Raw genomic sequence first — 25,353 nt, forward strand, 5'->3', positions numbered from 1 at the left:
CTTAATGGTTTGATGTTTTGTACTGTTTAATAAAAAAATAAATTAGAAAAAAAATTGCTATACGCGTCCCGATCTGAATCAAAAGATTCACGAACCCGCTCCGAAGCTCCGATCTCAAATGATTCCCGATATGCGATCCGATTGGAGCGCTTCGAAACAGTGAATCATTTTGCGACGCAATGGTTTGATTCGGTAAGAGTTTCTAAAAGCTCTGTTTCAGCAATCATACGTGCTTTTAAAATCGAAATTCGAAAACTCGTTTGATCTGGTTTTTGCTAGTGAATCGCTTGAGCTGAAAGATCGATTGACGAGTTTGAATCAATCGGAGCGGTTCCAGCGTAAATGACTCACTCGATCAGTTCGGTTTGTTTGTTCCTGCGTGGCGCTTTTCCATTGCAACACTTCTGCTCTCTTTTATGTTCTTACTGCACACATCATGTATTAAATGTGCCCAGTTTTCTAGCGTAGGCTATTTTTATATTGAATTGAATTGTTAGATCAAAATTATTGCTAGGGACAATTTAGTAGTAGAATGATTTCTGAAGGATCACGTGACCACTGGAGTAACGATGCTGAAATATCAGCTTCCAATCACATGAAATAAATTATATTTTAAAATGTATTCAAATAGAAAACAGGTATTTTAAATTGTAAAAACATTTCACTGCTTCTACTGTATTTTTTTAATCAAATAATTGCAGTACTGGTGACCAGAAGATAATTCAAAAACATAAAAAAAGCTTAATTATTTTAACATTTTGACCGCATGTTTAAAGGCTGTTAATATTTATGATCTGGAAGGTAGATAACACATCATAGCGTCCTTAACTTTTGTGTTATATTAATTTAATTCGCGGGCGACGTCATCAGCGGCGCTCCACTTTGACCCGCGGAGCGTCGGAAGTTTGCGCGTGACGTCATCCGTCTTTGTCCCGCCACGGCGCCAGCTAACGCCGCAGAAATGAATCCCGAATAACTCACGATGGGCTTTCAGCGCTATTCCACGCAGTGACTCCGTACAGACTCGTCAGTGTGCGCGAAGATGTGCGATCTGAGCTCAGCGCTCATTAAAGAAGGCTGGTGGGTCACTACTGAGTGCTAACGGCTAACCGTGATTAGCATGCTCCTGGCGCTAACTCATGTTTACATTCGTTCACTCGCTCTGATTTAAAAGCGAGTTATACTTTTATAATTTCTTTATAACTTCGTAGACGTTCCTTTAACAATGTACTATATATATCACTTCGTTAGTTTATTAATCTGTTTGGCTTTTGGGATGTTTAGTGCTGTTAGCGGCTAAATCATTAGCACGATAATCAACATTTATTAACTGCTAGACAGTTATCAGTAATTCTAAACTATTAATATATATATATATATATATATATATATATATATATATATATGTCATGTATGATAGTTTAATAATCGGCTGCTGAAGTTTCTCATTGATTCCCTTTAATCAGTCTGGACTGTCATAACAAGTTTTACAAGTTCTTAAAAACAAAACAATCTTGAGCATCAACACTTTATGTGTTCAGAGCTCGACTTCGGTTCCTTTAGATCTCACGTTTTACTGTAACGTTACATATTGACTGTTATATGTTACAGTTATGGTATCCAATGCTGATACGATGGTATTTTGACGCAGTGGTATTTGCATGGTTCTCCAAAGTGCTTAAAAGCATAGATTTCACCATATTTCATTAATAGTTGATTAATCACAGTGCATTGAGACAGTTATTTTGTGGTGCAACTTTAATGACTTGTTTTTAAATATGCAGCTGAGGTGGTATTAATCAGATATGCACTCGTTTGCATAATTTTCCAGAACATATTTTGTGCACCTATCAGAGTTTTTCCACTACGGATATTTTGTCTTTCTCTTATTATCACCCCATAAGTCAGAAAATACTGTTAACAGCCAGGAAAAAACAAAAATACCAGAATGTTTTTAGGAAGAAAATGTTATATAAATAAGGTGAATGATATATAAACAAGCCTTTGATTTATATATATATATATATTCATATATTTATTTATATATATTTATTATATTTATTTATATATATATATATATATATATATATTTATATGTATTTATTTATATATATATATATATATATATATATATATATATATATATATATATATATATATATATATGTGTGTGTGTGTGTGTGTGTCTGGTTTGTGTGTGTGTGTGTGTGTATATATATATATATATATATATATATATATATATATATATATATATATATATATATATATATATATATATATATATATATATATATATATATATATATTTTTATATATATATATATATATATATATATATATATATATATATATATATATATATATATATATATATATATAAATTAATTAATTAAATGAACTTAAACTATGAAAGTAATTAGTAAATATTTAGATTGAAATAATTAAGCAAATAATAAATGTAATAGTAGAAAACTGTAATGAGTAGGGAAAAAATGGAATGATAAAAGTTAATAGAAACTAAATGTTTTCCAAATAATAGATATTTATAGTACTATTTTTTTTTCACAGTGTAAAAAAAAAAAATATATATATATATATATATATATATATATATATGAAACCATATACATGCTTTTTAAATTTGACACTTTTCTCCTCTCATATTTGAGGGTTCTTAGTGTGTAAAATATTGAAAATCCCTGGCTGAAATCACACACTTTTCCTCTAAACCTACACTTTTCCTCACAGGTACCTTACAGATGAAGGAATCGAGGAGTGTAAAAGTTCATCAGAGAAGGAAAAAACATCACCGACTGACATCATCCAAGTAGCACTAAACGTAAGTTCTTCCTTTTATACGTACTCATGTAATATGTCTTTGTCCATTTGTGATCATGTATATTTGGGTTTAGGCTCTTCCATAGTAGCGTCTACACACTGAGAAAGCGAACACAAATAAATACAATTATATAATTCACAGAGTGATCTGAGACCCATAGGAAAGAGCTTTCTGCCGACGGACATCAACAGTGGACGAATAGAAAAGGTACATTTGTGTATTAAAATAACCGGCTTGGATTTTGCCAGTTTAAGCTGAAATCTAACATAATGCATATTTATATACTGTAAATAGACTTTTTGCACTTGCTAATGCTTCCCACAAGATGGCGCTGTTATTAAAGAGAACACGAGCAGAGCTGAGATAAAGATAGTTAGAGTCAGAGCAGAGGTAACAGAACATTTGTTTTGTCAAAAGGACGTGACATACTGCAGATTAATGACTGGGATCTGGTTTCTCTGTAACGATACTTTAAACCCTCATGTTTATGAGCTTGATGCATTAGATCGGAGTGTTTTATCTGTTTGATTTAAAACCCTCTCGTTCTCCCGCAGTTGGAGGGCCCGTGTGTTCTTCAGGTGCAGAAGATTCGTAATGTCGCCGCTTCTAAAGATCACGAGGAGTCGCAGGCGGCGCCCAGAATGCTGCGTCTGCAGATGACAGATGGACACACGGCGTGCATCGGCCTCGAGTTCAAACATCTGTCCAAAATCAGGTACAGCTCACGCGTCTGGTCATCCTTGTCATTATAATGCACTACCTGCAAGCAGGGATGTGTAAAACTACATCAGCTTGTCAGTGGGAACTCGTGCCCTTGTATAATTAGACTAATTGACAGTCAGGTCCAGGTTGACACATTTCCTGTTCTCGGTGTGGGACGCTAATTGCAGGAAGATGGTGCTGGATTAAAGGGAGTGAATCATGCTGACGTCTGATAGTATGATGACACTTAATGACGGTGTGCTAAAATTATTTCTTCCACTTAAAATTCATTCATCCACTTGCACTTAAAAAAAAAATTGAAGCTTAAAGTAAAAATACTAATTAGTGGATGACTAGTAAAAGTTGTGGTAGATTTAACAATGACAGGAATGACATTTCAGTGGTGATGTCTGGCATGTAATAACTGTACTGTAAGTTTTTAATTGTTTTTGGAAGTCTCTTCTTCTCATCAAGGCTGCTTTTATTTGATTAAAAAATACAGGGTAAAAAAATTTAATATTATGAAATTTTGTCGGTGAGTTTGTTTCTTCATCAGATTTGGAGAAATGTAGCATTGCATCACTTGTTCAGCAATGGAGGCTCTGCAGTGAATGGGTGCCGTCAGAATGAGAGTCCAAACAGCTGATAAAAACATCAGAATAATCCCCACACCACATATTATTACAACATAAAATAATTGCTTTCTATTCAAATATAAATGTAAATAAATAATTTAATAGTATAATTTATTTCTGTGATGTGCAGCTGAATTTTCAGCATCATTACTCCAGTCTTCAGTGTCACATGATCTTCAGATATCATACTAATAAGCTTGTTTGCTGCTTAAGTAACATTTCTGATTATCATCAATGCTGAAAACAGTTGTGCTGCTTCATATTTTTGAGGAAACTGTGATACATTAATTTTTTCAGGATTCATTTATAAATAGAAAGTACAGTTATCATCTAGTAAATAAATGCGTTAATTTAGCATTTTTAGTCTAATGTTGTGTAAAAATGTCTCTTGCCAGGCCGATAAAATAGTGAGTGGACAAAGAGATGCTAAAAATGATGTTCCTTAAAGGGATAGTTCACCCAAAAATGAAAATTTACTAACCCTCAAGCCATCCTAGGTTTATATGACTTTCTTCGAAATTATATAAAAAAAAAAAAAAATCCTGGCTCTTCTAAGCTTTGCATGTTGGTTTTGCATGTATTCATGAAGTATGCTTACTATGCACACTATGTACTTCAGAAACAGTATAAGTGATGTGGAATCTGTGCCCGCAGAGATCTGTAAAAAGTTACCTCCACCTTATTAGATATTTTGGCTAATTTATTCACCCCTTTTGCTATCAAACATAACATTAAAGCGTAAACGTATAGATTTGACAAGTGACTGCAATTTTAAACTTCCCTCATTCACTTTTTATGAACAAGTGGCTGTGAAATCTAGTACCTCAGATATTTAATTGAAGCACGTCTAATTGGGCGGTATGATTTAATGAAATAACGTCTCGGCCCGTCAGGCACAGTGAAGTGGCCCATAATGAGGCCAGAAACCCGCCATTTGATTAAATGTAGCTTTTAATATGATAAAGAGGTCCTGTAATTGCCTCTAGCCAGACTGAAGACGTTTTGATGTAGTGGGGAGCCGCATAAAAGGTTTTTTTCACTATGAATTGATGTTCACGGTGCTACGGAGTCATTCAGGTTCATGTTATTGTGCTGCTTTTGAGGTTACTTCAGGTTCATTTTCTCTTTTGCTCCAGGAACCTAAAACATCAATGTCATTTTGAAATGCTGAAAAACAGCATCTTTGTGCAAGTTAAGATTCAGGTTGCATACCAAGAATGTGTCTCTTTTGTTGCATTGATTTATGCATCACTATAATGTTTTTTACTGAACGTGTCAACTGCTTAAAGCAGCTTATGTCATTTTATATTTTATTAGTGCATACAAAGCTTTGAACTGTGAAGGAACAAATGCATGATGAGTTACACCATTAATGTAAAGGGTTTGTTCAAATCATTAACCCTAATATGAGCAAACATTACCATGATGCTTAAAGGAACAGTTCACACAAAAATGAAAACTTAATCTTAATATTTATTCATTCTCAGGCCATCCAAGATACAGATGAGTTGTTTCATCATAGGAACAGATTTGGAGACATGTCACATTGCATCACTTGCTCAGCAATGGATCCTCTGCAGTGAATGGGTGCCGTCAGAATGAGAGTCCAAACAGCTGATAAAAACTTCACAAGTAATCCACAGCACTCCAGTCCATCAGTTAATGTCTTGAAAAGCCAAAAGCTGTGTGTTTGTAAGAAACAAATCCATCATTAATATGTTTTTAAACCCCAAGCCATTGTTTCCGGCCAAAATATGAGTCCATAATCCATAATAACGCATCCTCCAGTGAAAAAGACCATCTCCAGTTGTCTCGCACATCAAAATCCACCCACATATTTGTTTAGAGCTGTTTTGGCTTGTATCTGTGCAGATTTCTCTCCTGATTCAGACCAGACAACTTTTTAACTGAAGCAAGCAATGTCTTAAATAGACGACTCATATTTTAGCTGGTTTGAACTTTGAAGTAAAAAAAACATCTTAATAATGGATTTGTTTTTTACAAACATGCAGCTTTTGTCTTCTCAAGACATTAACTGATGTACTGGAGTGGTGTGGATTATTGTGATGTTTTTATCAGCTGTTTGGACTCTCATTCTGACGGCACCCATTCACTGCAGAGCATCCATTGCTGAGCAAGTGATGTAATGTGACATTTCTCCAAATTTGTTATGATAAGGAAACAAACTCATCTATATCTCAGATCACCTGAGAGTGAGTACATTATCAGCACTTTTTTTATTTTTGGGTGAACTATTTCTCTAAAATAACAGCTCTGTGTTACACAATTTTTTTCTTTGAAATTTAGTACGTTTCAGAAACGGTTACAAACAAATTGCAAATAACACATTGAGCTAAACATGACATTTCGAAGTAGAAAAGACTGAAATAGTATCTTCTCGTTACTTTCATTCCATGATATCTGACACTGTGTAATCTTGTAAAGCCCCTTCAAACTCAAACGACCTTTTCTGCCCTTTTCTTGTACTCTCCTTCCTTTAACCCCAAATTCAGACCTTCTGATTGGCTCAAACCTCACCAATCCCATGTCTCCATTCCCGCTCTGGCCAGCAGCAGCTACAGGTGGAGACTGTGTCCTCGTGCCGTTTGAAGAACAGAGCTCTCTTTATTCATCTGTTCCTTGGCTCACTCTCTCCTTCATCCATCCCTGTCGCTAAATGCAGAATGAAACTCTCCACTGTTCGTTTGAACCCAAAGCTTCCTTTATTCAAGCACAGAACGGACATGCATTATTTTAAAGTGTGTACGAAGTCTTTGCACACTCATAAACTGTGGTTTGACTTTGGTTATGTACATACAGTTCGGTTTGGTGTCAAATTTGAACTATTTCACAAAAAAGATTTGATTTCAAATAAATGCTGCTCTTTTGAACTTTCTATTCATCAAAGAATATTAACTGTATTCAACATTGATAATAATCAGAAATGTTTCTTGAGCATCAAATCCGCATATCAGAATGATTTCTGAAGACTCAAATTCAGCTTTAATCACAGGAATAAATTACATTTTGCAATATATTCACGTAGAAAACAGCTATTTTAAATTGTAATAATATTTCACAATGTCTTACAGTATTTTTGATCAAATACAGCTTTGGTGAGCAGAAGAGAGACAAGTATTTTAAAACAAACTTTTCAATGTTTTATTCAGTGTGTTTAAAAAGAAGTGCGTGTAAATAAAACCAAAGCTTTCTTCATTAATTCGCGAGAATTACAAGCACAGAAAGGACCTGTGTTATTTCAACATGTATTTAAACTGTAGTTTGCTTTGGTTATTTACATTACAGCAACGAGAGGATTCAGTTTAGTGTCACTCATTTCAAATAATTATTTCACCTTCAAATGAAAGCGAGATTGTTTGAAAGAACAGAAGCGTTGTACAGGAACAAACTATTTTTTTCTGCCGTCTCCGAAGAGTTCGTATCGGATCGTACATCGACGAGTCGCTCAGGAAAGTCTGTAACTGCGCTGGTCACGTCACACATTGAGTGCTGTCAAACTCCCCAGACACTTGTGTTCTTGAGGGCGAGTTTATCTGGCGTGTAGGAGAGCGGGGAGGTGTGTGTGTGAGGTATTTTTAGCAGGAGCTGCTTCTGCAGTGCAGAGCGGTGCATTAACATTTGATCAGGGTGCAGGCGAGGGGACACATTTGAGGAAATAAGCCTGCGTTTTGGAAAATTCACTGCTCCACTTCTTTCCTCGGGGTATTAGTGTTTGTGAGGGAAAATAGTTTCTTCCTCTCCCCCTCTCTCAATCCATCCCTTCTCCCCCCTTTAATCTTTAATTAAAGTCAAACAGCCAGTTCTTAATCCCAACTTACAGCAAATGCCTCACACTAACTAAAGCTGGAACACATCGGAGAGAGAAAACCTGACTGACAAACAGGAAATAGAAGCAAGTAAAGCAGAGAAGTGCAATTATGAATTTTAAATTCTCTCACTCTCCCTTTTTTTCGGGGGGGGGGGGGTTTCATTGCAGATGGCAAATAGGGAAAACCAACTTTTTTTTTTTTTTTTTTGGGTGAATCTCTGGAAAACTCTCTCAAGAAATCCCTGTGTCACACTATACCACATAATCAAAAGGGATTCAGAAATACATGTTTTGGGAAGAAAATTATGCTTATTTTAAGAATATTAAGACTTAGGCATTATCTTTATTACAATCAAACTCCAAATATTTGTAAAAAAAAAAAAAAAAATATAATATATATATATATATATATATATATATATAATTTCTATTTGTTGTATATATTAAATTTACACAGTGGCATAACTTGTCATAAAGTAACTTTATATATATATATATATATATATATATATATATATATATATATATATAATATATATATATATATATATATATATATATAAAATTTCTATTTGTTGTAATATATTAATTTACACAGTGGCATAACTTTGTCATAAAGTAACTTTATATATATATATATATATATATTATATATATATATATATATATATATAAAATTTTAATATTTAAAAAAATAGACATTATCTTTATTTGAATTATAATATCCTGTTTTTTCTTTTGATTTTTTTTTTTTACGCTATTCTTCAAAAGTTTGAGGTCAGTAAGATTTGTATTACTTTTATTCAGAAAGGACGCAATGAATTGATTAAAAGTGATAGTAAAGACATTGTATGTTACAAAATATTTCCATTTTAGATAAATGCTTTTCTTTTGAACTTTCTATTCATCAAAGAATATTTTTAAAAAATGTGTCTGTTTCCACAAAAATATTAAGCGGTTTTCAACATTGATTATAATCAGAAATGTTTCTTGAGCATCAAATCATCATATTAGAATGATTTCTGAAGATCAAGTGACACTGAAGACTGGAGTAATGATGCTGAAAATTCAGCTGTGCATCACAGAAATAAATTACATTTGAACAGATATTCAAATAGAAACAGTTATTTTAAATTGTAATAATATTTCACAATTTTACTGTATTTTTGATCAAACAAAATAATGCAACCTTGGTGAGCAGGAGAGACTGTTTTCATCATTCATTCACTCACTCAATTTAAAAAAAAGAAATTGATTTAACACACAAATTAATTTGATTTCTGCTCCGCTTTCAGTCTGAACACTCCTCCTGGAACCAAAGTGAAGCTCCTCGGGGCCGTTCAGGTTAAAAATGGCATCCTGCTATTGGACGATTCCAAGATCGCGGTTCTCGGAGGCGAAGTGGATCACATGATCGAGAAGTGGGAGTTTCAGAGGGTGAGGTTCATCAGAGTTGGTGTAAAACAAGAATCTACACTAATTTAACCACTGTTTTTGGCGCGGGAAACCTTCATCATAAGTGGGCTCTAGGGAAAAAATTAAGAGATGCAAAAGTGTAAAATGTGACTCCTTTAAAAGTTGTGTTCATTAAAACTTAAGAAACAGAAGTCACAGTGTCACACAGAAACAGAAGTGCCTGTAACCATCTGTTAATATTCATCATGTTTCAGCTCACTGATGTTTGGCAACAGATGATTTATTTTAATTATCAATCAAAGCCAGATAGCATGAAGATGCATTGCTTTATTCATCTTGATGAGTAAATAACTTCAGTCCAAAGATTATTCTCCCGCATGGATCAGGGTTATTATAGTTAACTATAACTGAAAACCATGAAAATTTGGTACTTGAAACAAAATAAATGTTAACAAATAAAAAGGTTATTTTATTTCAGCTAGTTGCCAAGGCAGCGTTTCTCATTTTAACTCTTTCCCCGCCATTTAGAAGACAACGCTTCGCTGCCAAAGACGAGTTTTTACGGCTTTTCGTGTTTTCACCGTTATACACTCGGGGGCGCTATTACACATCCTCTGAACGAGTACAAAACCTCCCGAACAAAAACACATGCAAACAGGACGGAAAAACCAGCGATCTCTTATGTAAACAGATGCATCTGAAAAATAATGCAATCATCAGCAATAGACAGCATATAAATGAAAACTGCATAATGTTACGGAGTAAAATGTTGATCCAGGAAGTGGTATATGTCTGTGGAAACTTTGGAGGTGTTGATGGAAGCGGTTTACTGGATTTATGCTTTGATAATCGTACTGAATATTATCTAGTTTATGAGTAGAGGCTTTGATCTTTATTTTGGTGTATTGCATATTAAAATATTCATACAGCAAAAATTACTGGAGACCATCAGATTTTAGTGAAAGTCATCAAAATCGCAACTTTTTTTCAAAAATGCTGGCGGGGAAAGAGTTAATTAAAAAAAATATTAATTTTATGTACTGCAGTAACTAAAATGGGAAAAAAAAACTATATAGACATTTAATGGAATTAATATGACAAATTAAATAAAATTCTAAATATTACTACAAACTATAATAGCATCTCACTGCTACTAAACTAGGACTGTTACACAACATTCACACATCTAATTAAACGTTTAACTCTTCTTCTCACAAAAGCCTCGCCAAACACAGCCGAAGAAACATCGGCGCAGAAGGTGGACCTCCTCCGTTTGTTCCCTTTGGACAGGTCAGGAGCTGCTTTGACCTTCTGGTTATTTATGAGGTTGATTTGATTGTAAATGGATGGATGGTCTCTCTCTGTAGAAATGTGCTCATAAGGAGCAGGTGGACAGCAGAGCTCTGGATCAGAGGAAGACGCTGCAGAGCACCAGCGCTGTCAGATCTGCTGACGACAACGATGAGTTCGAGAAGCAAAGAATCGCTGCTATCGCAGAGGTCGCCAAGAGCAAAGAGGTGTGTTTGATGTTGTTCTGGCGAAATTAACATATGCCACTGTTTGGGATATATAGATATTTTTTTTATTTAATTAGATTTTTAAAGAAGCTCTCCAAGGCTGCATTTTATTTGATCAAAAATACAGAAAATCTTTAAAATATTATTACTATTTAAAAAAAAGTTTTCCTTTTCAAACTGTAATTTATTTAGTTGATCGTAGCTGAATTTTCAACATTTATGCATTTAGCAGATGCTTTTATCCGAAGCAACTTAACAGTGCATTCAGGCTAACATTTTTTAACCTAACGTGTTCCCTGGGAATCGAACCCTCAACCTTTTGTGCTGCTGACGCTTTGCTCTACCACTGAGCCACAGGAACAGTACAGCAGTCTTCAGTGTCACATGATCTTCAGAAATCAGTCTAATATGCTGATTTGCTGCTCAAGAAACATTTCTGATTATCATCAATGCTGTAAAAAAAATTACATTTTAAAGTGTGTTCAAATAGAATTTTTTTCACAATGTTACTGTTTTTTCTGTATTTTTGATTTAAAAAAAATGCAAATACAGACGTGAGTAGAAGAGACTTCTTTCTAAAATCCTAATTATTCCAAACTTTTAACCGCTTATGTACACACAACCCTCAGATTGTAGTTTTTTTGCGTTGTGCAAAGATATTGGAATTTCAATTCAGAATACATATGATTTTCATCCCCTGCTACAAAGTAGCACCTTTTGATAATGAAATATTGATATATTAAAGCAATGTGTAATTGAATTTGACTGTGTCCTTAGGCCATGGGTGAACTTAATATTCTCTGATATTTAATTAAGAAATGTTTGATTTTGAGTGTGTAATTACGAATGTAACGTGATAAGTAAACACCACATAAATGATTAAACACTCTGCCTCTGCAGCACCTGGGCTGTGTTTTAAAACGTTTAAAGCGCACGTATGATGTCCATAAATGCTGTTCGTTGTTCTATAGTTGTGTTATTAAATTAATAGAAGAAATCTGATCTAAAGATGCTGGAGATACACCAGTGTCTCATGTTTTTTCATTGTGCATCTGATGTCTTCTCTGTGTTTGTGATAGACGCGTACGTTCGGCGGCGGAGGCAATGCAGGCGGAAACCTCGCCAATCCAGGGCCCACCTACAAGAGCCGGGACACCTATCAAAGAAAACGAGAGGAGAGAGAAAAGCCATGGATGGAGAACAAGTCAGAAGGAGTTTACAGAGATTTGGTGAGATTCAGAGATCATCATACAAAGATGTAAAATTGCTGTTTTGTGTTGTCCGCAGTTTTTCTTCCTCATGAAATGAACTGTTAATGCTGTGAAGATCCAAATAGACTGAACGCAGTTTTCACATCCAACATCTAGTTCAGCAAAATCTGCAGCTGTTGTCCTGCAGTCCTCACTGAGAGCTAAACAGCTGTGGTTTGATCACTTGTTGGTCGTCCACCGACTGAGTATGTTTAAAATGCGTCATGTGTTGTTACTTTACTTAGCAGTCACATTTGTGGATGATAAAACAGGCCAAAGAACTCTTATGCATCATCACGATGAGTCTTACATGGACATGCGTCACTCGTATTGTATTTTCTTCATGAAATGTCAAATTGGGGTTGTGTTGCACTGACAAGAACAAGTCATCTGGGAATCTGAAAAGAGATTTTATTGATCTCAGTGTTTAAATTAAAAGCTTTTTATGCTCACCAAGGCTGCATTTATTTCGTAAAGAAAAAAAAATCATTACAATTTAAAATAGCTGTTTTCTATGTGAATATATTGTAAAATATAATTTATTTCTGTGATGTGCAGCTGTATTTTCAGCATCATTACTCCAGTCTTCAGTGTCACATGATCTTCAGAAATCATTCTAAAATGATGATTTGCTGCACAAGAAACATTTCTGATTATTATCAGTGCTGAACACAGTTAATATTTTTGTGGAAACTCTGATATTTTAATTTTTCAGGATTCTTGGATGAACAAAGTAAAAAAAAAAAAAAAATTGCATTTAATTGAAATAGAAATCTTTAGTATCCAGTTATTTAAATAAATTCAATGCATCTTTCCTGTATGCAAGTATTAATTTCCTATTTTTCTATTTCTATTACTTTGTATCATTTTGACTTTGAAAATATGGGTTGAACATTTCTGTATGTAAGGTGTTTTTTGTGTGTGTGCTAATGGATTTAAATTCTGCTGTTTGCACTTCTGTATTTCTTAAATAACAATCCTTGAAAACACATCAAGTGCATCAACGTTGTATGATGGGCTTAAAATGAAATGGCATTATTTCTCTCTAATGAAGTGAGTGCATGCCTTCTCTGGATAAAAGATGAATCGATGGCTGATGTAATGTGACTGTTTTATTTTATATTTTGATTACATGACAAAATGCTTTCTGCTCTCTTCATCTGTTCTTTTGTCCCTGATTTTAATGCATTTTTTTGATGACCTTCAACTTCATCAAATTCCTTTCTGCTGTTTGATGATGCTGCTGTCTCTTCAGTTGATGAGCGAGCTTTGAGGGACATCATGGAGATGGGCTTTAACCGAGAGGAGACTAGACAGGCCCTGCTGGATAACAACAATAACCTGGAGGTGGCCCTCAACTTCCTGCTCACCGGAACAAACCAGCCCAAAGCGGCCCAAACGGAGCAGAGCCGCCCACCACCTCGAGGTAAAATGCGTCAATATGTTTTCTTGTTGTGTAGATTAATTTTACTTGTTTTGTTTAGTGCCATAAAATCCATTAAAGGACCAAAAATTTTGGAGATTTGGAGAAATGTAGCATCACTTGCTGACTAATGTATGCTCTGCAGTGAATGGGTGCCGTCAGAATGAGATTCTGAACAACTGATAAAAACATCACAATAGTCCACAAGTAATCTACACCACTCCAGTCATCAGTTAATGTCTTGAGAAGAGAAAACACATTTGTTTTGGACTGTTTTTGTTTGATAATGTTTGATCTGTGTAGATTTCTCTGCTGATTCAGACCAGATGACTTCTTCACTGGACTTGCATTTTAGCCGGAATCAACGTATGCAGTTAAAAACATCTTGATAGATTTGTTTCTTTTCACTTCTCATGGACTGGAGTGCTGTGGATTACTTGTGGATTATTGTGATGTTTTTATCAGCTGTTTGGACTCTCATTCTGACGGCACCCATTCACTGCAGAGCATCCATTGCTGAGCAAGTGATGGAATGCTACATTTCTACAAATCTGTTCCCATGAAGAAGCTAATTTTTAGAAAATGTTCACTTTTTGGATGAACTGTTTCTTTTATGACAGTCCAGACTATAATCCCAGATAGATGGTATTATTATTAGTGTTGTTGGTTTTTGAGCACATGAATATAAAACAGTATTTTCATTGCTGCACTGCTTTTCTTTGTGGTGTAAGCTGTCCTTAACTCGATGTGCTTTTAGTTTGACAGTTTATTTGTTCGCTGACAGGAAAGGGTCGTGGAAGGGGGCGCTCCAGACAAGATGAGGATGAGGAAGCAGGAGGAAGACCATCTGGGCCCAGCACACTGTTTGACTTCCTGGAGTCAAAAATGGGGACATTGTCCATTGACGGTACACTGATTTTACCTTTATGTTTTTATGGAGCATTAAAAAATGCTGACAATTTTAGTGCTTCTTTAAATTTTATATATATATAGAGATATATATATATATATATATATATAATTTTTATTTTATATTCGATTTTTTTATTTTAGTGTTTTTATACAGTAAATTATATTATTATTATTAATTATTTAATGTTATTATTATTATGGTTAGCTTTAATTTATTTTTATTTTAGTTATAGATTACTTTATTACTTCATATTTAAACTTGTTTTAGTTGCCAAGACAACATTTCTAATTTGTTTTTTTAAGTTTAAGATTTTCATTTGCTCTTTGTTTTATTTTATTTCCGCTTGATTAAAGAAAACTATTTTTCTTATATAGTTTGTTAACCCTAAAAATATTTTTTTTTCTGTGCCAACTTACTGAAGTACTAAACACTTTATATCTGCATGATTCCTACTTCAGATGATACTATTTTAATCATTTTGCAACTCATTTACATTTATTTATTTATTTAGTAAGCATCTGTATTAAAAGTGGGATAATGTATGGTTAGCTTCCAGAATAAACCCTTTGTCATGATAAAAGACCCTGCTTCCTTTTGAGGTTATGAGTTTATTTTGCAATAATATAATATAAATTATCAATAAAAAACATAAATTACCACTTCAAAACAACCAAAACCAATCCAATAACACCAAAACCAAACCAATAATTTTAACATTGTATCAAGTTTTTTAATCTCCTCTTATGTTGAAGTCCCGGTGGGCTGCAGAGCTGTGCGGCGTCAAACAGATGGGCCGTCCCAAATTAAGGCGCTCTATTAGTCAGCTTTAGATAAGTCTCTGCGGCTCGTAAGCTCTGCCTGACATATGGCTTCAGGAGAAAACACACAGGGCTAATATGTGGAGAAACGTTTGTCTTCCTCCGCTCGTTCAGTGCGATTGTTTTAACATTCAGGCTCTTGCTGAGTCAGAATGACCTGAAACACACTGTAATTGTGCTTTTGAAGTGCCTTCATCATCACTGTGTCCTGCATTTAAGTTGGTATTTCTATGAAGAGATTGTCAGCTTTCTTGAATTAACTTTATTACCGCTTGACGTTTCTCGACATCGTAAAAGGTCATTTAAATGCATGGTGCAAGGCGCTAAAAATGTGCAAAACAATAGTTAAAAGCCTTTTCATTGAGTTTAAATGATCTTTTAGGGGCTTTTCTTTGCAAATACTGAAATGTACCATTTAATTCATTGGCATAGCAGGTAATAACTTAATCAGTGCTCTATAAAAACCCATTTTATCTTCAGTTCAAAATCCTGTTTTATTTTTTCCCAAATTGCAGTTTTTTTTTTTTTTTTTTTTGGATTCATTTTTTAATGATTACATTAAATTTCCATAATCAAAAATAATGTCTGACTAATAAAAATCATAAAACTTATTCAATTTATTATTTATTTTTATTTTTATAAAATCCATTTATTTTTTTTCCCAAATTCTGTTTTCTGTTATATTTTTTCTGTATTCCATTTTAACGGTGTAATTAAATTTTAATTGGCAAAAAGCATTTCTAATCAGTTGATTTCTTAAAACCTTTAACAGTTGAATAATTTTTTTTTTTTTTACAAAATTTAAAACTAAAAATGCTTAGTTTTATTTAAACAAAAAATCGCGTGAGAGATTACTTAAAATAGTTTTTATAATAGTAGTAGTATTATTACTGTTACTTTGATTATATGTAGTAGATGAAACCGCGCCACTCATTCATTTACAATTTTTAATCAGTTGCCTGACAGTTTTCTTATAATTAACCCTTTAGAGTCAAAGAACCAGCCTTCACTACAAGAGCCCCAATATAAGATGACTTTCCCTAGCACTGATCAAATGTCCCAGTCCAAATACCCTCGAAACGAGGGACGCTCGCAGAGAAACGACAGGCCTCCACGTTTCCAGAAGGATGGAGACTTTCCTAAAACCCAGCACGGACCTCTTTCAGTGCCTCCCAGCCGCAGAAATGGAGGGGGATTGGAGAGCGAACGGGAAGAGGAGGATCAGAGCGCTGGAAGAATGATGCTCAAGATGCTAGAAGCCGTACACCTCGATGGGGAAGTCCAGGGAGGACCGCAGGGTCTCTATGGAAAGGAACATAACGGGGCGAAAAGCTTTCAGCAGGAACCACATAAACGGCGGATTGAAGAAGCTGGAGATGGGACGGGACCAGCTTCTTTTAGGAAAAACCAATCAAACGGACCCGCGGCACCCAAATCCTCAAATCCTGCTGCGTCAGGCTCGGATCGTAAAGCTGGAAACGAACCCACAACAGAAGGAAGGCAAGCCAGGAAAGACCCCAAATCAGGCTACTTTGAGCGTTCGCAAGATGCGACGAAAAAAGACTTTCCGCAGGAGAACCGGATCCGGTCAGAGTGCATCAAAGTGGGCGGGGTTTCAAACGCGCAGCTCCCTAATGGTGATTTAGAACACAGGCGGAGCGGTCCAATCAAGTCGCAGTCTTCAGCCCCGCCTTCAGAAACAAACCAACCACGTTTATAACTCCGCCCCCAAGAGAAAATCTGTCCGGACCAATCAAAAGGCCAGAGAGAGCAGACGGACACAAATAATCCATAATCTGGAGAGCTGGTGAACCAGTGTCTAGCGCTCTACTGGGAAGACAGAATAAGGTGAGTCTTTAGCATTATTTTGAGTGGCGTTGGTTCTGGGAAGCATTTTTTCTATTAATTTTTCTCAGGAAATGTCTTGATTAAAGTGTTGTAAGCTATGAACCAAACCAACTAACCCACAAGGTGAATCACATCATTACAAACTTTATTTGAAAGGCAAAAAACAACAAAATAAAAAATACAAAGATAAAGATGTGTACTTAATGGACCTTGATTGGGAAGCAAAAAAACTACCAGTCCCATAATGCTGGTGCAAAGTAGTGGCAGTCGATTTAAAAAAACAATGATGAGATATAAAACTACTCCGTGTAAAATTGGTGATCTTCTATAGAGAAGCAATATATATTACTGTTACTTTGGATATATGTAGTAGCTGAAAAACCGCGCAACTCATTCATTTACAATTTTTAATCAGTTGCCTGACAGTTTTCTTATAATTAAACCCCTTTATGAGTTCAAAGAACCCAGCCTTCACTACAAGAGCCCCAATATAAGATGACTTTCCCTAGCACTGATCAAATGTCCCAGTCCAAATACCCTCGAAACGAGGGACGCTCGCAGAGAAACGACAGGCCTCCACGTTTCCAGAAGGATGGAGACTTTCCTAAACCCAGCACGACCTCTTTCAGTGCCTCCCAGCCGCAGAAATGGAGAGATGGAGAGCGAACGGGAAGAGGAGGATCAGAGCGCTGGAAGAATGATGCTCAAGATGCTAGAAGCACGTACACCTCGATGGGGAAGTCCAGGGAACCGCAGGGTCTCTATGGAAAGGAACATAACGGGTCGAAAAGCTTTCAGCAGGAACCGCATAACGGCGGATTGAAGGAGCAGGATGGGACGGGACCAGCTTCTTTTAGGAAAAACCAATCAAACGGACCCGCGGCACCCAAATCCTCAAATCCTGCTGCGTCAGGCTCGGATCCTAAAGCTGGAAACGAACCCAACAACAGAAGGAAAGGCAAGCCGGAAAGACCCAAATCAGGCTACTTTGAGCGTTCGCAAGATGCGACGAAAAAAGACTTTCCGCAGGAGACTGGATCCGGTCAGTGCATCAAAGTGGGCGGGGTTTCAAACGCGCAGCTCCCTAATGGTGATTTAGAACACAGGCGGAGCGGTCCAATCAAGCCGCAGTCTTCAGCCCCGCCTCAGAAACAAACCAACACGTATAACTCCGCCCCCAAGAAACGATCCGGACCAATCAAAGGTCAGAGAGAGCAGATGGACACAAATAATCACATAATCTGGAGAGCTGGTGACCAGTGTCTAGCGCTCTACTGGGAAGACAATAAGGTGAGTCTTTAGCATTTTTTTGAGTGGCGTTGGTTCTGGAAGCATTTTTCTATTAATTTTTCTCAGGAAATGTCTTGATTAAAGTGTTGTAAGCTGTGAACCAAACCAACTAACCACAAGGTGAATCACATCATTACAAACTTTTATTTGAAGCAAAAAAAAAAAAAATACAAAGATTGTGTACTTAATGACTTGATTGCTGTGCAAGTGGCAGTCGATTTAAAAACAATGATGAGATATAAAACTATTCCTTTAAAATTGGTGATCTTTCTATAGAAGCAATATATTTGAAGTTTATTGCCAAATATATATAAATATTATATATATTTATACGGTCACATTTTATATCATATTTATTTAAATCGTTTGGAGACTGACTGTTCTGTATAGCATCATGGGTAATGTAGTTTTTCACCAGGAATTATGCTTTTAAACATGATTATTTTATAGGGGTTCATCAAATGCATTTTATTTATTTTTTTAATAATGTTTCCTGAGGTGCACATAGTCTTCATAATCTTTTTTTTTTTTCATCAAAAACGTCATAATTTAGATAAAAATGGTCATTTTCTACCCTGAATTCTGCCTCTGATTTGAACTCTGTTGGAAGGGGTGTGTCTTCTGTGAGTCTTCAATGTAAACGCCCTCTTCTGTGATTGGCTAGCATCTTTGCATATGAAATGAGCATTACATGTGGAGCTCTGGAATGTTTTTTTGCTGTCACAAATATAACTAATGGTGGAAAGTGTTGATTGTAGCGCTATATTTAGATCTACTGTTGCATCAAAGCTTAAAGCGCCACACGGTCAAACATGACCCCTCTGAAAATATGTCTAGTCTTCCAGAACTAAATGACACTCTACGCTTTTATTGCATGTTCTCCTTTTGCATTCTTGTAAAACATCTTTGTATTTTGGTGGCAGTTTTATCGGGCGAGAATCGACGCCATCCACCCGTCGGGCTCCACGGCTGTGGTTGTGTTCAGCGACTACGGCAACTGCGAAGAAGTTCTGCTTCACAATATCAGACCTCTGCACATGGACGTGTGGGTAAGCAACAGATTTCCCCAAAAACCTTGAGCTTTGTGACAAATCCCAGAGCGTTTTAAAGCATCGTGGGTGTTCAACATTTTGCTGCCTTCTAAAATACCTTCGTTTAGCAACATGTCCTTACGAAGTAGCAACAAAACCAGTCTTGAGTCTCTGTGGTATATTTGTAGCAATAGCCAAAAATATATCAAAACTTAAAAATTAATTATTAATATTCAATGCCAAAAATCATTAGGATATTAAGTAAAGATCATGTTCCATGAAGATATTTTGTACATTTCCTACCATAAATATATCAAAACTTAATTTTTGATTAGTAATATGCATTAAGAACTTCATTTGGACAACTTTAAAGATGATTTTCTCAGAATTTAGATTTTTTTTGCACCCTCAGATTCCAGATTTTCAGATAGTTGTATCTCACCCAAATATTGTCCGATCATAATAAACCATACATCAATGGAAAGATTATTTATTCATTCTTAAGTCTGGTTTTATGGTCCACGGTCACATATTATTTGGGAACATCATACCAAAGTGAGAGAAATGGTACTTATAAATATTCTCGCCTGCTTACTTTTTCTTAATTAATTAATTTGTTTGTTTATAAGATTAGATTTAAGTCTCTTTTTTTTTTTTGCCCAATATTTGGTGCACCTTTTTATGCTTATTATACCTAGGGTTGGGTACTGAAACCCAGTGCTGGTTCCTTTTGACTGAATCAGAACGCAGATTTCGGTGCCACTTAAATGTCTGAGCTGTCGATTGAAATCAGCAGGGAGCCTACCGTTAGCTAGCTACATTAAACGTGCTTAAATTAAATACCTAAAGCTAAACTCAAGCATTTCTTAACCGGTTGGCCAACAACAGAGAACATTATAACATGTTTTTACTCCACAACATCAGTCAAATTCTTCCTTTTGTGATCTGATGTGGCTTCTTATCACACAATGGGCAGAAATATGTTCTATGCTGTAAAAAAAAAGGCTGTGTCGATTATAAATATGCTTAATTATTATGAAAATACCCGAGATGGCTTGAGCACAGATAAACTATATAATGTCGCAGTCGGGTGTTTATTGTCTTCATGTTTCATCATTCAAAACATTTCTCTCCTTCTCCTTCAGTCACAGCGCTAGCTGGATGCTTTTGTCCATATTAGGGATTTCCTGGAGCGTCATGAGTTCTACTACTTCTGTGATGCATATGGGGAGTTTCTGCACGAGGGCGCCCTCTGGCGTCCAGTATGAATGAAACTGACATTACATGTGATTATAGCACTCAATAATGTCCAATCCATTATTTTTTGGGTAAAAATAGGAAAAATAATACTTCTCTCAAAAGAAGTAGTAGACATATGATAATCCGTGTTTTACTTCAGTGTACAGGATTATAATTCTTTTGTTAATTTGTTTTAGAAATCACATTTTAAATCACAATTAACAAAAAAAAACACAGAACAGAACCGAAAACCGTGGTTTAAAAACCAAGCTATGCATTGAAATGTGGGCTAACTGTATTGTTGCATCCCTGCCACGTATACCGGCTACTTTGCTGTTATTATTACTGTAACTGTTATTTAGTGTTACATTATTGTAGTTGGGTTAGGTGGCTTAGGTGTTATTGTGAACTTATGTAAATTTGTTGTGTCTTGTATTTACTTATAGACAGTATATAAGTAAACTCTCCGTATACTTTCAATAAAAAAGCCATTCTTTAATGTCATCCACCATCATTTTGTGGCTCTTTTTTGTAAGTATCGGTCCGTTTAGGCACGGTACCAGTTTAAAAGTATCGATTTGGTGTCGTAAAAAACCCGAACGATACCCAACCCTAATTATGACAGGGCTTTTCAATCTTTTCGAACCTCTTTGTGCGAGGGACCCCCATCCTAAAATTTTATATATTTTCTTTTATAAAGACCCAGTTTGTACTGTGAAATTGTTTTTATTAAACAGTACATTATACATTATTGTACTGTACTGTTTTTAATTATTATTTATATATTTTTTAATTTAATAATTTTTAATTTTCTTATTTAAATCAGTTTTTATTTATTTTTTTAAATTTAAATTTAAGTTAAAATTATTAATACATTTATTTATTTATTTTGTTTTTTTTCAGATTTGTATAGTACTGTACTGTTTTATTTTTATTATTGATTATATATAAATTTTTATTGCTGAATTTTTTTTATTTTTAAATCTATTTTTATTTACTTAATTATACATTTTTTTTAATCTATATTTAATTATACATTTATTAATTTTAATTTGTTAATTTTTTTTTTTTTTTTTGGTTTTGCTTGTTCCAAATTCCCAAATGGACTTTTTTTGTCAGTGTTGTTTTTATTTAAAGACCAGTCTGTCTTCTGTTTCCCGTGACTGATTTGGTAGACTTGCATTAATCAGTTAAATTAGTCACTCATTCCTGGTAATTTCTTTACAGGATGACGAAGACATTTACTATGAGAATTCCCTTGAATTTCGAAGAGGAGGAGATGGACAACCTCGCCGCTCTCGACCGACACAACAATATTACCAACCTCCGCGTGCAAGAGACTGACACACGTTCACACACAGTCACAAATCCACACTCAATAACCTTTCCATAGCAAGGAAATCCATTTCATTTACTCCTTACTAGTGCTCTTATGGTAAACCAACACACTTAGGTCAGGACTAGATCGGGTTTACAGCTGTTACTCTTCTGCCCTTCTAGCATTGTGTAGTTTCTGTAGAACAAAATAAATGCAACATGATGTTCTCTGCCCGTGCAGGTAATTATCTCATTATCCACAACTAAACGGCTCTAATTGGAGACAATTACATGCAGTTTGATGTACCTTCATTATTAACAGCTAAATATTTAGGATATGCTAATAGAGTGAATATCAGAATATTTCACCCCAAAATAAAAGAACAGGAAATTATATTTTGCATTGTGACATTATTAGTGTTTTTTTTTTATAATAAGGGCTTCATTCATAATTAGAAATGGGAATTATGAATAAATTAATTAAATTATAAATAATTTAACAATTCTTATTACTGTTAAAAAACTAAAATATAAATTTTTCAACAGTATTTTTTTCCTCTGTTTTTGATTTAAATAAAATGATTGTATTACTCTATTTTTCTGATGTAATACAGTAACAACGGCAGTATTTCAGTAGATAAATCACTCAAAAGTAAAGCATCCAAACACATTTCGGGAAATTAGAATTTGTAGGAAAAACATGTATAATCATCATGAAAATGTCACAATGCAAAAAAATCTGAATGATCCTAAAATAGGTTTCATTTTCTTTATGCAAACTTTCTTTCTTTATTTTTTGGGTGAAATGTGACCTGGACATAAGATGTCGTGAGGTTCACTAAATAAGCATTCATAAAAATGATGTGCTGTCACATGACAATGCTTTGGTTACTTGCCTGAGTGAATCTGTGAGGTACGTGCTGCGCTCCTTATGCACGGTTTCATGCGAGTTAAAACAACCGTATCTGATACATTTGTGTTTCATCTCAAAGATGTTTTTTTTTTTTAATTCAAAGACTGATGATTTGATCTCTAGCTGAGGAGATGAAAGAACATATCTCAGAAATATCTGATCTCTGTCTCGGCATGAGAAACGGATCCGTAAGGGCTTGCAGCACATGTTGCATCGATCAATTCTGGACTCTGTGAAACTTGCCATGCAAGCGGCTGCTGTACACGGTGACTATTTGTAAAGGACTTGATATAATAATTATAAAAGCACTATGCTCTTTTGTTCAAACTCAATGTCTCATTGCCTTTTTTCTTTTTTCTTTTTTTTTGCTCTTGATACATTGAATTTGCTGGCAGTATTTAGAGCTGTTGTGTGTAAAAGCAGAATTGCAAAATTATGATTCTTAAAGGGGCAGTTCACCCAAAAATGAAAAATTCTTTCACCAAACAGTTGATGATAGCCATTGACTTCCATAGTATTTTTTTTTCATACTTATGGAGGTCAATGGCTACCGTCAGCTGTTTGGTTGCCAGCATTCTTCAAAATAATTTATTTTGTACTCAGTGGAAGAAAGAAACTCCTACAGGTTTGGAACATATTGAGGGTGAGTAAATAATGAGAGAATTTTTCGTTTTGGGTGACTGTCCCTTTAAATATTGTTCACATCAAGAACAACAAATATAACAATGAGGATATTAGCAACCGAACAAAAAAAAATTATATGGTTTTGTTTATTATATGCGTGTGCTGTATTTTTGTCGCCTGTCGCTTTAAATGCTCAAGCTCTTTGAAGTCGAGTAGATTCTGATTGGTTGAATGATTTTATCGTTCGTCAGCTGAAAAAGAAAATAGTTCTGAAAGTGATTCCAATCATATTGTTCTTCTGTGTCATTATTTGATGTTGGACGTTAGATATTCTCAAAAGAAATCTACTTTGAAAATAGCCTAAAATTGAATACCCAAACTCAAAATTAAAGCTAAACTGAAAGTGACGTGACATTCAGCCAAGTATGGTTTACCCATACTCAGAATTCGTGCTCTGCATTTAACCCATCCGAAGTGCACACACACAGAGCAGTGAACACACACACACACTGTGAACACACACCCGGAGCAGTGGGCAGCCATTTTTATGCTGCGGCGCCCGGGGGGAGCAGTTGGGGGTTCGATGCCTTGCTCAAGGGCACCTAAGTCATGGTATTGAAGGTGGAGAGAGAACTGTACATGCACTCCCCCACCCACAATTTCTGCGGCCGGAGACTCGAACTCAAACCCTTCGATTGGGAGTCCGACTCTCTAACCATTAGGCCACGACTTCCCCCATGGTGTAAATAGTTTCTAAATGAATTCGGACAGAAGATGTCTGTTGTGTAAATAGTTTCTAAATGAATTCGGACAGAAGTTGCCACATTTAATTTGCTGTAAGTATGATTTATACAAATTTGTTCAGTCATGTTTCATGAAAAAGTCCAGTGATTGTTTACACTACAAATTGCTTGGTTGTCATATAAATAAGTGTTTTATCATTGAAAAGTGTCTATATTTTAAAGGAATAGTTCACCCAAAAATGGATATCTGCTGTAATGTGCTCACCCTCAGGCCTTCTGAGATGCAGATGAGTTTGTTTCTTCATCAGGTTTGTAGAAATGTAGCATTGCATCAGTGTCTCAGCAATGGATCCTCTGCAGTGAATGGGTGCCGTCAGAATGAGAGTCCAAACAGCTGATAAAAACATCACAATAATCCACAGCACTCCAGTCCATCAGTTAACATCTGGAGAAGACAAAAGCTGAAACAAATCCAGCATTAAGATGTTTTTAACTTCAAAACCGTCACTTCTGGCTAAAATATGAGTCTTCTATTTCGTTATTTTGCTTCCTCGAGTAAAAAAAAAAAAAAAAAAAAAAACATCTTGTCTGAATCAGGAGAGAAATCTGCACAGATACAAGCCAAAACAGCTCTAAATAAATACGTGGCTGGATTTTGATGTGAGAGAGAACAGGAGATGGATTTTTTCATTGGAGGAAGTGCGATTTTGGATTAGTATTTTAGCTGGAAGTGACTGTTAAATGTTAAAACACCATAATGATGGTTTTGTTTCTTACAAACACGCAGCTTTTGTCTTCTCAAGACATTAACTGATGGACTGGAGCGGTGAAGATTATTTGTGGATTATTGTGATGTTTTTATCAGCTGTTTGGACTCTCATTCTGACGGCACCCATTCACTGCAGAGCATCCATTTTTGGGCGAACTATTCCTTTAAGCATTGGAAACTGCAAACACCTGATACTTAATCAAACGTTAGGTCTGACATGCTGCTGTTTGCACA

At 35.2% G+C, this 25,353-nt stretch overlaps 1 protein-coding gene across 1 annotated transcript; it reads left to right on the forward strand.

Annotated features, from left to right (window-relative positions):
* Positions 1–879: 879 nt before the first annotated feature.
* LOC109110067 (tudor domain-containing protein 3-like) lies at positions 880–23,310 on the forward strand. Its single transcript, XM_042766894.1, has 14 exons — positions 880–1,080; positions 2,752–2,842; positions 2,984–3,049; positions 3,397–3,557; positions 9,304–9,445; positions 10,643–10,714; positions 10,792–10,941; positions 12,021–12,170; positions 13,446–13,617; positions 14,399–14,521; positions 16,335–16,401; positions 17,703–18,483; positions 19,407–19,532; positions 21,981–23,310. The coding sequence occupies exons 1-14, from the start codon at positions 1,043–1,045 to the stop codon at positions 22,095–22,097; spliced, it is 2,256 nt and encodes a 751-aa protein (XP_042622828.1). The 5' UTR covers positions 880–1,042; the 3' UTR covers positions 22,098–23,310.
* Positions 23,311–25,353: the final 2,043 nt, after the last annotated feature.

Source organism: Cyprinus carpio, chromosome A11, assembly GCF_018340385.1.
Source record: "Cyprinus carpio isolate SPL01 chromosome A11, ASM1834038v1, whole genome shotgun sequence".
Lineage (NCBI taxonomy): Eukaryota > Metazoa > Chordata > Actinopteri > Cypriniformes > Cyprinidae > Cyprinus > Cyprinus carpio.